At 43.2% G+C, this 15,976-nt stretch overlaps 1 protein-coding gene across 7 annotated transcripts in view; it reads right to left on the bottom strand.

Annotated features, from left to right (window-relative positions):
- The window catches only part of RREB1 (ras responsive element binding protein 1), a 124,529-nt gene that overhangs the window by 47,864 nt on the left and 60,689 nt on the right, over nt 1-15,976 (bottom strand). For all 7 annotated transcript variants that reach the window (XM_049824190.1, XM_049824185.1, XM_049824186.1 and 4 more), the window contains 2 exons: nt 12,588-12,677; nt 11,131-11,294 (listed from right to left, as the gene is read on the bottom strand). In XM_049824190.1, the coding sequence (XP_049680147.1) occupies nt 11,131-11,294; nt 12,588-12,677 (254 nt within the window). The remainder of the gene's footprint in view (nt 1-11,130; nt 11,295-12,587; nt 12,678-15,976) is intronic.

The raw sequence follows: 15,976 nt of genomic DNA, 5'->3' as shown, positions 1-15,976 counted from the left end.
CTAGCATGGGATAAACAAAATGAAGCTGAACAGCAAGAAATCTCCATGGCTATGCTATTAAGAAAGCCATTGCAACGCATGCTGTGAAAGAGCAGGGTGGGGCGAACAGGTCCCAGGAAGGATCAGATTGGGAAGCACTGACTCATTTTAGCCACACGTCCGCAACCGGGCACAGCAGGAGATCCCCCAGCTAGCACTCCCCACAGCATCCACGCGCTGCAATCTTGCCGGCACAGTGGCAAGGCTCATTATCCTCATGGAGGCCCCAGCACTTATTAGCTCTGTCTATCAGGGCTAACACGGCCCCAGAGAGCCTCCCCGCATAGCAGCGTGCAGCAGCATGTGGGTGTAGCAGCCCCCTTGGCGTCACCCCGGGAATTGCTGCGGCCCAAGGTGCCACACAGACATGCCATAAGCATCCCCCCAAGTTCAGTGCGGGCTGCCGCGCTAACTCCCTGCATAACGAGGTTCTCCCAGCAAAGCAAAAATAGCCTTACAGCAGGGTGGCAGACAGCATCATTAGGATGACATGAGCATTATTATTTAGATGCACCAAGACTAGCTCGATGCATTAAGGCTGCAACAGCCACCTGTGATTACATTCGAATGACAGATTAGACATCCCTTTTCAGTGCTACCAGGACAGTCTGCAAAGTTAACCAGTGCCATGCAGCTGCCAATACATGATACCTAAGGATATATGATACACATGCATGCACACAAAGCATTTTGTATTTTTATCCTAGAGTAAAAATTTGCTTCGCTGTGAATAAAGGCAAGTTGTAAGCATGAGTGAGAGGAAAGATACTGATCTACAAATCCAAGGGGGGGGGGGGTACCATTTCTGAATAATTATGCTGTATTCACATTTAAGCAACTACTTGCTACGCAGAATCAGCAAGTTCAAACAGGCTGAGATTGATATAACCGCATTCCCAGCTTGGCTCAAAGGTACTCCTCTTCCCTACCAGCAGCATTGTCAGAACACCTCAAAGGAAAAAAGGGAGACAAATATCTGCCTGATGATGTTGTGACAGGGAAGTGATTCAAACCATGCCTCCAAAGCAAAGCTTCCCAAAGCACAGCAAAAGAAAGCACACATTTGCAGTTTGCATCAACTCTTGCACAAGGGAGGACAAAAGAGTAGGGCAATGCAGTGTGAGCTTCCCACTATCACTTCCACCAAACTGCCTGCCTGCAGTCTGCACTGAATTCAGAGCAGACCTAAATTAACAATGCCAAATACTGCAAGGAGACTTCTAAGCCATAAGAAACCCTTTCATAAGGGACAGTATTAAACAAGATCCTTCTGAGGCCCCTGTAATTCCTTAAGCTTGGAGACAAAAGTTTATTAACAACAATAAAATTAAGCAGGAATAAGATTTTTTTTTTAAGTGTACCAATCACTTGGCCTGGGACATTCTGAACTGCTGTTTTCTTTCATCTTTTTGGAAATTTGTGGTTTTCGGGCACGTCCTTTAGTTATAATGGTATATAACCTTAGCCAATTACTTCATTGCTGATTTTTCAGGAAACTTCAGGTTTAAAGAAAACAGGTGGGTTTAGATGGTAAGGACAATTACAGCAGTTTCAAATTTTAGCATCAGGAAAAAGAGGCAGGGGGGAGAGAAAGAGAGAGAAAATTAGAGAAAGGATGTCAGAAGGTGGAGAAGTTTTACCCTTACGAGCAAACACAGTTGAAGAAGTCCTACGTACGTCCTGCCTCCCCCCGCAAACCGCACCCCTTTACCAACCAAGCAAACATAAGCCCCAGCTACTTCCCAAAACCAGGCAAAGCCCTCATGCAGTTGCTTCCCTCTCACACTCCACTGTTGAGCAATCCTGATGGCACACAGCACAGAACAACTTGCTGCGTCACACAGCTCAAGGAGGAAAAAATAGACAGCCACAGCAATGCTGGGGACGCTGTGCAGATGGAGCAGAATACCTCCGCCCGGCACACACACACATGCACGCACGCACGCAAGGAAGCTGCACTAGATAAGAGAAGCACATCTTCGTTGAAGCAGGGTCTTTGCATCACCCCGCTATCAGCAGTCACCAAGTAACTCGAGGGGCAAGGAAGTAAGAGGTTATCACTGCACGCACACAAGTTGTGCAAACTTTTCCCAGCGCTGAGGACGGCATCCTAGCAAAAGCTTTCACGTGCTCAGCCCATTTCCTCTCCTGTTCCTGAACATGTGGTCCTCCTTCCTCACCAGTGGTGATCTCACAGCATTCCCTGCCGAGCACATAAGCACTAGAAAAAGGTTTTGCATCTTGTTACATGTCTGTTTAGTCAAATGAAGTAGCTGGAAACAGAAGTCCCCACGTGACTTGTGCTACTTTATGGGAGTTTGGGAACTTTCACCCTCAAGTGAAATTAATTTTGGTGCAGCCCATAAGCAATATGGATTGCCTTACTCTCTTCACCCTCAGTTTGAAACTGTCAAGAAAGATGACACATTGAGGTGGCTTGATGTCAAAAATGAGCCATACAGAAGTTGTACACCTCTTCTGTTTTAAGACATCTTTCCACATAAACCACTGGAGAGCTGACTCTGAGGATTTACCAAAAAATCGCTGAGAGTGTTTAGAAAACTTCAGCTAATAGAGCAGCCTGAAGAATTCCGCATATCTATAGAAAGATACAGAAGAAACAGAAAGCAGTATTCACATATTGTGTGCTATTTACCAGTTGTATAATGGCACTGCTACTTTATAGACTGTGTCTTTGCCTAAGCTGTGTGCATCACGGCTCAGAAACCCAAATGAAAGGCCCTGGTTAAGCCCAAACGCCAAGATTCCCCTCACTGGTTTTTTTTACAGCTCAAGAAGTTTCCCCAAATGCTGTCAATGAACAGCCTATTTTAAAAAGAGGGGAGAAAAGAAAGAGGAAGAAACCCGCTGACCCTGAGAGGGGGTACATTCTGCAGTTTGCTGGTTCCAGCATGCTGAACTAGAACAGGTTGAGCAGGTTAGATACTGGGGGGAGAAAAGGTAAAGCTGGAAGACATACATTAAAGGTGGAACGACAGCAACCACAAATGCAGTTTGAGATAGACTTTTTCCTCATTCTCGTCAGTACTTGGCCCTGGGGTCTTTTCAGACAACAGGAGGAACAGCGAACACACATTAATTAGAGAAGTGATGCAAGCATTTCTGACGTGTGCACACACAACAGGCTGAGCAAAGATTACCTTAACATACAAACTCTACAAACTCTCCCAGCAAATTTTCTCACCACCAGCATTTTCTACACAGAATCACTCAACTGAAGTATAAGCTAGAAGACAAACCACCAACCAAAATGCCAAAAAACCAACACGTTACTTGTTAACCTTGAGAGCTAACATCTCTGCAAGAATCGCGTTAATCTGGCTTATGGCAAAGGACTAAAAGCACCTAAACTCCCCGCAAAGATCACCTGGGTTTTCTAGTACTTGCTAAGTCTTGTATTTATTTTGTAGCTCTTCAAGGTGAGAAGGGGAGGTAACATCCCTGAGAATACTAGACCTTCAGAGGAGGCGATGTTTCTGAAAGGGTGCTTTAGCCGGAAAGATCAAGGTCTTGTGCTGCCAGGCTAGAGTCTCATCTGTCAAGTGGCTTGTGCTCATTTGAACTGTGACATGGGTAACAAAGCAGCACTAAGCTACGCTCAATATGCTCTGTTACACGGAGATTTATGTTATTGCCCATGAGGAGGGTGGTATTACTCAGTTACGTCAGACTACCTTCCCCTCGGCACCAGTCGCATCAGAAACCTAAACTTATTGAAAGCAGCATGTACCCTTTTTTTGCCTGCAGAAATCCAAAACATAAAATTCCACAACCTTACAATGCACAAGATCAGACTTAGCTACTCCTCAGAGGCAATACACACAAAATCTAGGACTGAAAGCACACTGAAGTCTTTCTTATGTTGAGGTACTGAAGAGCTCTGGAGATGCAAGTATAATGTTCCTCATTGTGTACACTTCAGTTCTCAAGAACAATGGAGCTAATTAAGGTCTGCGTATAAATCTTAACTCTGCACTTCCTTGCTTCGCTTGATTCTAATCAGATCTCAGCGTTCATGTTTTTGTGTTAACTTCCTTTGCTGTTCTTTAATGATAACTGAAGGGGAATACTGTCCAAGGCTACAAGCAGCATGTAACATGTCTGAAATCATGGCATCTCCTTTCGCCTCCGACTGCTCACAGAGGTACTGTGGCACAAGGGCTCCTTCAGAGCCTCTCACTGCTAAAGACATCTATGGAGGGTTTTTTTGGAGCACCCTATTTATGCGTCATGTGAATTAAATAGAAGTTTATATAAAGTCTTTACAAAAGATGACCATCTACTCAGCAACAGTGAGACAGACAGAAGTTTCTGCCTGGGACCATTAAAAATACTGTCGTCTTCTACTTCTCATCAAAGACAGAGAAACAGACTTACTTACTGCTATACTGGTGTTGGAAAAGCCTGACCTTTTCTTTCTTTCTTTTTTAATCTTCTTCAAAACATAGGGATCCCAGCAGAATACCAAACATTTACTCTGGATATATCTGCTGACAGGACAGAGAACAAAAAAACTTCCCTCTGCCTCTTTCCCCATCCTTATTTACAAAATGTATTAGCAAAACGTAAGAAACTTTTTTTAATTGCAAAAAAAACCAAAACAGCTATCACATCTCACCTGTCTCCTACAACCACAGTCATCAGTTAGTAGAAGCAGAAATTAGTCTTTTGTGTTTGCTATCCCTGCTCAAGAATTAGGGCACTTGCATTTGCTGAAGCTTATCTTTCACAAGGATGCTGACAGTGGTTAAATCATCCCCCACATATAAGGAATGGATCTGAAAGCCTGTAATACAGCCTGCTTCTTCATATTTAAGAGCACTGTCTACCAATTATTACACTGAAATAAAAGCTCCTTAGGAGATGGCCAAAGAGACATTTCTATTGTGCAAGACAATAAAAGAGGGCCTTTTCACACGTGTGAAGTGTCAATCATTTTCAGCATCATGAGTTCCTTGGCTATTTGTTTTTAGCTTCAAGTTCTTATATGTTCAGTTTTTCAAAGCCACACAACATTTAACACCAAATTTCCACCTGGCCATCTTTGCAAACCACCAGAAACCAAACCATGTTGTAATAAGGCATGTTTTCGTCCCTCTCGCCTTCTGGAAAAAAAAAAGCTGATCACCACATTTGGCTATGCTCTGCCTCCAAAAACTCCCATCTTAAACCAATGCCAGACTGCACGTGCTAGACTGCAGAGATCCTATTTGTACTTAGAGGCTGGGCATTGTTATTGCACTGCACCCTACAAAGCACACACAGTGTACTGGAAGCAGGCCAATGCCATAAATAACACAGGAGCAAGTCACAGGTGGAATGCAGGGAAAGGATGGATTCAGGCAGATCTTGAGGACACTCTGCCTATTGGTTATTTGCAAAGTCAAAGGCAGTCTGTACACACGCCCGCCCATGAAGCACAGACCCATGTTAAAGAGAGTGAGGAAATCATTAAAGCATATGCATCTCAAGCCCTGTGCCTTTATCAGGATCTGACACTCATCTTCCAACCACTACATTACAATCTTCACCAAGCAGACGCTCTTCATTTGCCAGTGAAGATGGCTTACTAAAACATCAAAATTCACAGGCTACCCTCCAGCACATGCATTTTTTTCTTTCTCAAAAAACTCATTTAGCAACATATACACACACATAAAGTATTGTTTAAAAAAGACTGAATATGAACATCAGAATAGTACCATACCCTGATAACAAAAACAGCTGTTTGTCTCTCCACAGCACATTAAAAAGAGAAGTTTGGGAAAATTATCTAGCACTGAAAATAAGATTGAGAATGAAAGTGCCTTCTTAATTAAAAGAAGAAATACCTTCTTTGATAGGACCCTTTGTAAGCATGCTTCAAAGCATAGCTTCTGCGATCCAGATCTTCCAATTTGAGTTTCAAAGACTTCTGCATGTGGTTGTTGCATGTGGTGTTTCGCGTGTGCCAAAAAAAAAATAAATTCCCCAAACTTTGAGACCTGTTTCTGAGTACCTACAAGTACCTATGTAGGATGTAAATAAAAAGCCATTATGAAGAATTTTACTCGGTATGGAGTAAGAAGTGGGAGGAGAGAAAGAAGGTAGATACCTGTGACCTTTTGTTTTCATATGAAACCCTTCGGTAGGTTTGCATTACTGTACTAATATGGACAGCCTGGTGAACATCAGCCATGGATACTGCAGCTTCGTTTACCAAACTGGGGAAGCTGTGGCTGCAATACATATATTACCCCTTTAGCCTTTTCAGACTTGCCACAGAGACTTTAATAGCTACCCACTGGAAACTGGCAGGAAGGTCATCTCTCGCCTCCCTTCTGGCATTTATATCCTATTAACATTTTCAAGTTGCATGGAGACCATGTCTTTGGCAGGGAGGAAAATGTGATTTTAAAGCGATAGGCAGAGAACATCCTCAGTCACAGAAATGGAAAAGGAGCTGTTGGCAAAGTCTCCTACCCCTGAAGGAAACCCTTTTGGAGCAAGTGGAGGCATCACCCTTCCCCCTGAAGCCTGATGCATGTTCTACTGGAATGCAACACAGTAAGTCAAGCAAAGTCTTTTCTCCATCTCAAGGTCCCTTGCTAAAGCTTACAAACCACCACCACCACTAAAACTCACAGCAGCAGCCTAACTCCTCTGTCTGCATTTTGTGGAGATGCAGTGGTGGAGATGGAATAAGAGGCTTGCAACCTCCTATTTGGTGGCAGAGCCTAGACCCAAAAGGGCTCCTCAGAGTTGGCACTATTCATAGATAAACTCCCCAGGGAGCTACCGTGACAGTACAGATGGAAAGCCTTTAGTAATTGCAATTTATTGATTGGAGACACTACTTTGGAAATCCCCAGCTTTTTTCAGAGCTACAGAAAACTCCTTATACACACCCCCCCTCTCTTTCCATATAGTTTATGCTCGTGCTGGAGATCTGATAATACTCAACTTTAATTTACTGTGTCCAAGAGAAAGCCACAGTGTCTGTGTCTCTAGCGTGAAAGTGTGAGGATCAGTATCTCCTAAATTGCAGATTTTCCTATGTACTGATCATGACAGTGCCATTCCAGTTATAGGAATTTTGAACTCAAAATTACCATGATCTAACTCCTTCCTCCAAATTCCTGAAAAGCCCCAAGAAAACAACACACCAAACTCCCAGATCAGTCCCTGATGCTAGAAGGCTTGCTACTTCCAAGAAGACTTGCTCTTTCCAGTACTGGTCAAAAAGAAAACTCTCTAAAAAACTCAACATTGTCTCCAGCTCTCCTCCTCCAGAGCAATTCCTGTTGCTGATAGCAGACACTGATGGATCTCCCAGTTATCGTACCAGATTGCAACAACCCCCCTCAAACAGTAGGAGCAACGCTGATATGGAGACAGTTAGCTTGATGGTACATTCAGAAGGAGAAAATCAGCTTTTTGCACTGGACATTGAGCACTCTGCAGAGACCTTTGCTCTCTCCAACAGCGACTGTCCCCACAGGAGGCTCCTGCCACTCCTGAGCAGCCTGGCAGCTGTAAGAGAGCTTTCTGAGGTGTCCTGGGCTCATGGTTCCCTGCTGAAAATCCTGGCCAAGACTCACCCTAGTCAGAAAAGGAAGCAGGTTTTAACCTCTTTCTCTGAATGTTGCTGCACAAGAGAACCTTCCCCCTCCACCCCTGTCTGCTGTGCCCATTCAGCTTGACTTGTTGTCAAGGAGCCAAGAAGAACAAAAAGAAACCGGACTTTATGTGAGAGGCTATGACTCATTTACAAATGAAGTGTTGCATGACAGTCAGAATTGTGGGAGTCAGGAAGGGCAGCATCAGTTTAACAGGTAAAGAGTACACACAACACCCCAATACAACTAGACTTACCCAGAGAAGAGATGGGCAGAAAAGAGTGTTCCCGCTCCACAAAATGGCTATTGCAAAAAAGTTTTGCCCACAGGCAAAAGAACAGCAAATAAGAGCTCTGGAGTGTCTCTTCCTCTCTTCACTTAGTAAAGTGAGGGGCTTTCTATGGAGAAGATAGGCACTTAAGAGTGTACCAACACTGATATTTCTAACCCAGAAAAGCAACCAAAACTCCTTCCCTCCTCTACTCAGCTGAATGTCTAATGACCTGGCGGCTATGAGGTGGAAAAATGGATCAGAAATTTAATCCTCTGCCGGAACAGTAATAAGCACTCCTGTGGCACAGTATTTCCCTTGACAAACCCATTTTGTTGGACTTTCTCCCCTAAAAGGTCTTTTAAAAGTCTGGATTAAAAAAATAGTACAGACAGTTAAGTAAGAGCCAGAACAAGGCAGAGGGAGAGAAAGAGAATGTATGTGCCTATACATTTCTTCCCTCTGCTCAGATACTGGCAGATTAACTTCTCCCTCACTCCTCTCTTGTGCACCAAGCTTATTTGATGTAAATACTTGGGGAGGCTCCTTTAGGACCTTCACAAGCTGTGTTCACTCTTTAGCAGCACATTCACAACTTTCTGCTAAAACCAACAACTTCTTTCTCTGATCCCACACTCTGTGGGATGCTCCAGGGATACCACCATGCTGGCTACCAGGGGCACATTAGAAATCTTATTCTTTGCTGGTTTGGGCATGTATCTGTCACTACTTCGATACCATGGCACAAAAATAGCGAACAATAAAGGAACTGTGTGCAAAAGCAGAGAAAGATGGACTTGTATTATCACCCAGCTGGTGCGGAAGAAGAGACACGGCACCACCGCAGGCAAGGCCTGCAGGAGTTGCACACAAGGCAGGACCTGGCAAGCAGGTCCTTGTTCCGGGATCCTCAGACAGAAGCAGTTTTGATGCGATGTGAGAGTCATTCAGGCACAGCACTAGCAGACCGTTGGACCTGATGCTACAGCTTAGTTTGAGATGCCTATGAAAGAATTTACTTCACACCATCTTAAGACTAGAAATACCTGTTTTGGAAGGAGGTACCCGGTGGGCAAAATGAACATCTTCCTTGTGACTGTGTCATAGCACCAGATAACAAATTTCATTTCATTTTGCATTTAACCTCATCTGCCTACTTGCACATTCATGCTTTCCACTTCAGCAACAGGATTCACTATTACAGTCTGTTATAGCAACATGAAAAGGCTATTCACTGCAAAAAATTGGTGGTGCAGTCCTGCCAAGCACAACTCTCCTTTAGCAGAACCAGCCTGTTCCAGTGTGCTCAGGATCTTGCCTGTCACAGGTCTGGTGTCACCTGTTGCAGTGCCACCAAGCTCAGTAACAGGTTTCTGCAATGTCCCACCGAGCTACTGCAGTGAGGAGTTTTCAGAGCAGACAGCAATCTATTAGATGGAAAGAACTTTTAATAGGAAGATTTTTCCTTGCATGAACTTAGGTCCTTCTTAGTGCAGTCAGTAAATACAGTGTTCCATCCTGGTAACTTCAAGCAACATCTTGTTAAGAGAAAAACCTAAAACAACCTTCTCATCAGAAGGTTCTGATCTGTACTTACTTCTTTTGGGCAAGTCACCAAGCCTGGCAATTCTGGAAAATTTGTTACTAAAGCACGGTTAAGAGTTGCTGTATGGGGAAACCCACATAAGCAAATGACTACATCAATATCTGGTAGGCCTGGAGTCAGGTCTCGGGGGAAGCCTCCCTTTCCTGCTTGTGGGAGAGGACGAGGAGATACCTAGTGAGCAAAAAGCCAAACAAACCCTGCAGCAGTCCTTCAGCAAGCAGCCTGGGCTGAGGACCTGGACACGAGTGTCTGACCACCCCAGAGTCCCAGCACTGAAATTCACCCTTGGATGCTGACAGTGGCATCAGCTGCAACTCAGCAGCTGCCCTGCCTTCCTCACAGCAGACAGAGTAATGACCCGGCCTGGCAAACATGTGGCTCGTAACACCTCTGGTCAGGTGAGTCAGATGTGTGATTTATTCAGTGCCCAAGGCCAGTATCTCCTCTGAATGTCTTTGTGTCTTTCCCTTCTCATTTTACGTCTCTGTGTCCAACACTCCCCAAATCCAATCAAGTATAAGTTTAAGAAATATGGAATTACAAAACTGCATTTCTCCTCTGTTTTCACGCAACTGTTTAACCTGGACAATGCGACAGAGAAAAGGTAAAGCTGCAAGCAGCTATTGCGTCCTTTGTCCGGCATTATGTTATCTCTCCTCTTGTCACCAAAATCACCCCTTTCATTCCACCTATAGCACATTGCTTGACTGGTAATAGTCGAGGAAACAAGATCTCTTCCCTCCCACACAGAACCAGTCTGTAACCATCACTCTTGTCATTTTGCTTATAAGCCGTATTCCTTTCCCCCACCTGTCTTGCAGTTTCTTTGTAGGTTGTAAACTCTTTGATATGGGGACTAAAGCTATGTGGGAATTCAGCTCTGAGGTGTTCCACCCATGCAAATAAATGAATACTGAATCGGGGGATGAGAGAGGGGAAGAAATATCCATGTGATTTAACATTTTGTTTCCCCAGTTGACAACTGTACCTATCGCTACATCCCTATGAAGGAAACTACATGAAATGTTTGGCAGCTTGGGTTACAGAGAATTTCCTGGATCTATAGTGCGGTAAGTGGTCTACAGTACAAGCAAGTACTGATGTATGTATTTAAAAACAAGATCAATTATTCCGAAGAGGCATCTTCACGATGGCACTTGGATACCTACTACATAACATACAACACCACCAAAGATGTTCCAATACAACTACCTTGCATCCACGACTCTGAAGCTACAAAATTAGAAGCTTCTGTACAGCTTGGCTATATAATTTTGTCATCTGAGAAAAATTTATCCCATTTGTCAAAATAATAATACTAATAAAACCAAAAAAGCAATACTTCTTTATATCTGTAACAACTCTTGATAACATGTGAACAGAGCTAGAAGACCTTTTGCAGCTCTGACTTCCTCCCAAAACCTAAGCATCCTAGTAGTTGTAGTGTGTATATGTGTCATGCCATACTTGTAGATCACAGATAGTCCACATTTTTCTGCCCAAGTGTCTTTAGTCAGCTTGCAAGTCCTTCCAAGGAAAAACAGCCCTCTATCCTGTAATGCTTTCCAAACTCCTGGGTCATGATCAGCACTCACCTGTGCATGTTTCCATTGGTGGTGAAGGACTGTCCACATACTGAACATTTATAAGGCCTTTCACCTGAGTGCACCAGCATGTGGCGATCAAGGGAGCTCGCTGAGCTCAGAGACTTTCCACAGATGCTGCAGGAATGGTCTGTCCCTCCAGTGTCAGTGTTATGCTAGAGAAAGCAATGATTTTTTTTTTCATTGAATGCCCCTTCTTAGGTGCCAGTCAAATATTAGCGAAACCATAAACATCTTAAAAGCAGCTTTAAAGAGCCACTTGGCACAATACCTTATATTAAGCTGTGCCTTGTATATATCTCTCCTCCCCAGCCCTCCCCCCTCAACTCCACCCCCACCCTTCATTTTTAATTCCTTAATGCACCAGCACAAGTAGCCTGCAATGCCTGCCACATGCAGCATTTCTGCTGGGTGTGCAGCAGAAGAGGATACAACGGAAGTCAGCAACAACCCATCAGACAAACGGTACCTTGGGACATTTTAAGCTGTGCAGTGGTTTGGGGTTGGGTGAGTGGTAAGGGGGAAAACAGAAAGAGGATGTAATTACGAACTTCATGGCATAAGAAGGACACTGAAAACCAAATACTCTTTAAAGATATTCATTTCAAACTGACTGTGTAGTAAAAATCCCAAAGTAAACTGCTGAGTGCACATGCAGACTTCTATGGCTGTAAGGACGTGTTACAGGGCCAAAATATTGCCATTAGCAACTGTGCTATATGTACCATTCTTTCTTAATTGCATTCAGTGACTTGAAGACTTCTTCACGTACCAAAAAAAAAGCCGTCAGGAGAATAAGAAAAAAAAATTAAGTAACAGTTACAGTACAGGAGGGAAAACTGAAGTAGTAAGTATCTAGTGGACTCACAATGGTGAACCACAACCTTAGCATCCAAAGCAGAAGCTTCTGACATAGAGAAGGCCAAACCTCCTTATAAAGCATGCATATATTTCAAGAGAAGCAAGAAGAGGCTTGTAGCTCACAAAAAAGTGCAGTGTCCATTAAAAAAGTGTATTTTTAATTCTGCCTCCCAAAATTTCTATACTTCTGTCTTCCTGCTGCTTAATTTGCATGACCAGTAAAGAGATCTGTACTCAAACAGGATAACATGAGGACTTATGCCTCATGATGGAAGTGGTTTTCCAGATCCTTGGGATACCTTAAGCTATGCAGAACAGAATATACATCCTTGTTTGAGCCACTGGTGGCAGGGAGTGTTGGGGAAGAACAAGAGGAAAATTACCCCCCTCTGCGTTGGGTTTGTGGGGATTTTTTTAAAAGAAATTAAAAGGGGAAGGCTAAAATAAAAGCAAAACAATTAAATAAAGATATAAAGGAAACATTTCTGGTTTGCACATGGAATTGTTTTTCACCACTGCAAAACACACCCTGGCAAACCAGACACTCTTAATAAAAGTAAGAAATCAAGAACTGGTACTCTGCATACCTGACGAATGTGCATAGTTAGCTGATGCTGTGTAGTGCAAATCTTTTCACACAGAGGACAGGTATAGGAAGACTTCTCTTCTTTTGTTTCCTGTGCATAAAACAAAACGAAACAAAAAAATCAGAAGGAGTATCGATATAAAAGAGCTCTAAAGCTGTTACTGCTGGGGATGGAAAAAATATAATCCATCCTAAGTACAAAAGGCCACTGCTAACAGAACAACTTGCACATGCACATTTATCATCCTGATAGATCCCTCAGGGAAGGTTCAGAAACTTCTGAATTTATAAATAGGGGCCATTTCAACTACCACAGAGGTACAGCAGCTGTTTTAACAGCACACGGATACTCAGCAGTAGCAGTTTAGGACGGGAAGTGAAGGCAATTATTGCGACCAGCTCAAACTGCCAGGAGCAATTTAGGTGAGCAGAAAGTAATTCCTGGAACACTGCCAGAGTATGTGGGCAAATGCCACTAATCTTCCCAAAAGATCTTTAATAAGCACAAGTCGTTGGACTTCAGGTTTTCCACCCCATCTTGATGGCAAGGCATTAGCTCAGTGCCCTTTTCTAGGGGCTGTATGTTCTGCTCCATGGCTGACTCAGAAGGAAGAGTGGCATTTACTGAATCAGCAGCACCATTTCCCTTAGCATCCTGTGTTTCTCCTGGAAGCATCCCATTCAGGCACACTGGCCAGGCCCAACCCTTCTCAAGCTTGCAAGATCTGATGAGATCATAGCGAAAAAGAGGTGACAATGCAGGAGTGTACGTGACTCAAAAAGAACACATTATGAACCCGGTTATTCTCCACCCAGGTGAGAATCAGGAGTAACCATGGTCAAACCACGAGCACAAACAATGAAGCAGACCAGAGAGCTCAGCCTGATTTAAGTATGCCCTTGAGACACTGAGCAAAGCCGCCACTCTCAGCCAAAGATGAAATGGCACTCTTGCAGGAACCAAAGGCGTTTGCCTGAATTGTCCGCAAGGATGGCTACTGCATGACATAAAGGGTATTTTCACCACCTCGCTAAGAAGCCCAGGCGTGGCTTCTGCACCAATGCCTGTATATTAAAAGGAAGGTGGTCTGGCACCAAATATTAAACCTCAGTTTTCTGTGGAATGATGCAAATCTTCACCAGCTAGATAGATCCACTGCCTGTTACCTACACTTCTGGTGACAACACAGTATAAAAAACATCTCTGCATGACCAATGGGAAAGCATAATATTTATGCCAAAAGGACATGTTCTGCTGAACCTCTATTTTAAGTATCATTAGTAAAACCATGAAAACAAGCAGAAAAGAAAACCCGCCCTCAGCAGCTCTTTAGTTGGAAGGGAGTTGATGGGTGTGAGTGTATCTGTGCGTTTCCTCTCTCCCCACAACTCTTTTCCCCCACCACCATCCCAAAAGTCATCAACTCAGAAGCAACCATTTGCAGGTTGTCAGACACAAGAATTTGTGGAGAACACTGAGAATGACTAACTCTAGTCTCTGTGACAAATTCTCTGGCATGTTAGGAGGGAAGATGCTGACACAGGGTTAGAAAAAGGTTTTTTTAAGTCTCAATAAAGCAATATCCCCTCCTACAGGATTTAGGGAACCATTCTAGAGAGTATCCTATCAAAATCTAACACTGTGTTTTCAAAAATAGGGCCATGATAGTTTTCTATTAACTTCAGTGACCTGTGGACATGGATGAAAAGCTATTTTCCCATTTTGCCTGAAGTAAACAAAACTCATGACTTCACTTCTAAAAGGATCAGGACTGCAACGATTAGGTTCTCCCACTCCTCCCTACTGTTTCTCTTGTACATCTTTTTCTAACTGTATTTCAGGGCTCTCCATCCGAAGGGTAATCACTGTAGGTCACGCACACAGGCCAAGACCTAACACACTATTACTCGCAAAACATTAGAAAGCAAGCGAGAAAGGCTGCCATTACGAAGTCTGAACACTCCAAGAAAATAAAAATGCATTATCCCAGTGCCCCCCATTGTTATATACGAACATATAATTCACACAAGCTCATTCCATCCTACTTATACAACTTTAATTTTACTATATGCAATCTGTCTGTGGAGTAATGTTCAGCTCCAATTATACTGCAACTCTGTTAAAGTTGGCTCAGGACAGAGAACAAACACACTGTGCCGTGAGGAAAATCCCTGCAGCTGTGCTGACAGTTTAGACGGTGTTTAATCCCCAGGGCATTTCTGTGAAATTATCAACCTACTACTTTTTTTTTTGCACACACACACACACACACACCCTGCCCCAAGTGCTGCAGTTCTACATGATGCACTTGATTGTTTCAAAGCCTGCTTTCCAGACTGCCTGCTCTTCGAATCGGCAAATTAGCACAAGATAGAGTAATTACTGGTTCACCTTGAAGCAAAGATCAGAAACACACTATAGCTCAGCCAGAGCTGATTAGTATTGAATCTGGGGTTTATTATTAACTAAAACCCAAACTTTCTCCAGTGGTCACACAGGGTACATGCCACATACCGTAACACAGCTCAAGCAAATCCAGGGTAGCTACAACAGGAATGCTGTTGACTGACCCAATCCAGACCAAAAATGTAGCATCCCTACTGTAAAAGCACCTCCACTCACAAATTTAAAACATAGCACTTGGCTACCTCACCAGAGCCAGGCTGGTGAAACACACTTCCTGAACTGAAAGATAAAATTAGCAGCTAATTTGTTAGCTACTTTCCCTTTAGTAAGTCAACCTGGCACAACTGCTCTGCATTCAACTGATAGGAAATGCTTTTGGAGTTGTGCATTAGGTCTATTTGTTTTTCTCCAGCTCAAAAAAACACCTTTGTCATACTTTTTATTTTCTTCAAGAGCAAACCAAATGAGAAGCTAAAATGGATGCAGGTTGATGTGAGAACATGTTTATTAGACTATGGGTAGACTAGAGCCAAGATAAAGTCAGCTTTATAAAGAGAACCATAGACTTCAGGACAAAGGTTCAGGGCAAAATGTTGCACTGCCAACTCATGGGAAACAGCAATCAGACCCAGAAAACTAGCTAACTGTTATTATCCTTGAAATTATAATAAGGGGCACATTCCGACCAGAATCTGAGATCTGTGTGCTGCTATGCACTCAAACAATTCAGTGCTTTCATTCTGCATGCTGAAAGTGGAAATTCACTGTATTACAAGTTGCTAACCAGATTGATACCCACTTAATATTTCACATCTCACTTCTGTGTTCCCAGTAATGTAGCCATTTGCCCCTCTGGCGATAACAGTCTTTCAGGCTAAAAACAACAGGCTATTTACTATGTTTTCAATGTATTTGTTTATTTTTATGCTGTAAGAATCCCTCTTAATCCTGTCACATTTACTCTCGAGCTTCCTTTGATTCGA

The sequence above is a fragment of the Accipiter gentilis genome, chromosome 20 (assembly GCF_929443795.1).
Source record: "Accipiter gentilis chromosome 20, bAccGen1.1, whole genome shotgun sequence".
NCBI classification, from domain to species: Eukaryota; Metazoa; Chordata; class Aves; order Accipitriformes; family Accipitridae; genus Astur; species Astur gentilis.
The sequence above is the reverse complement of the archived record's forward strand: the minus strand, read 5'-3'. Positions and strand labels throughout refer to the sequence as shown.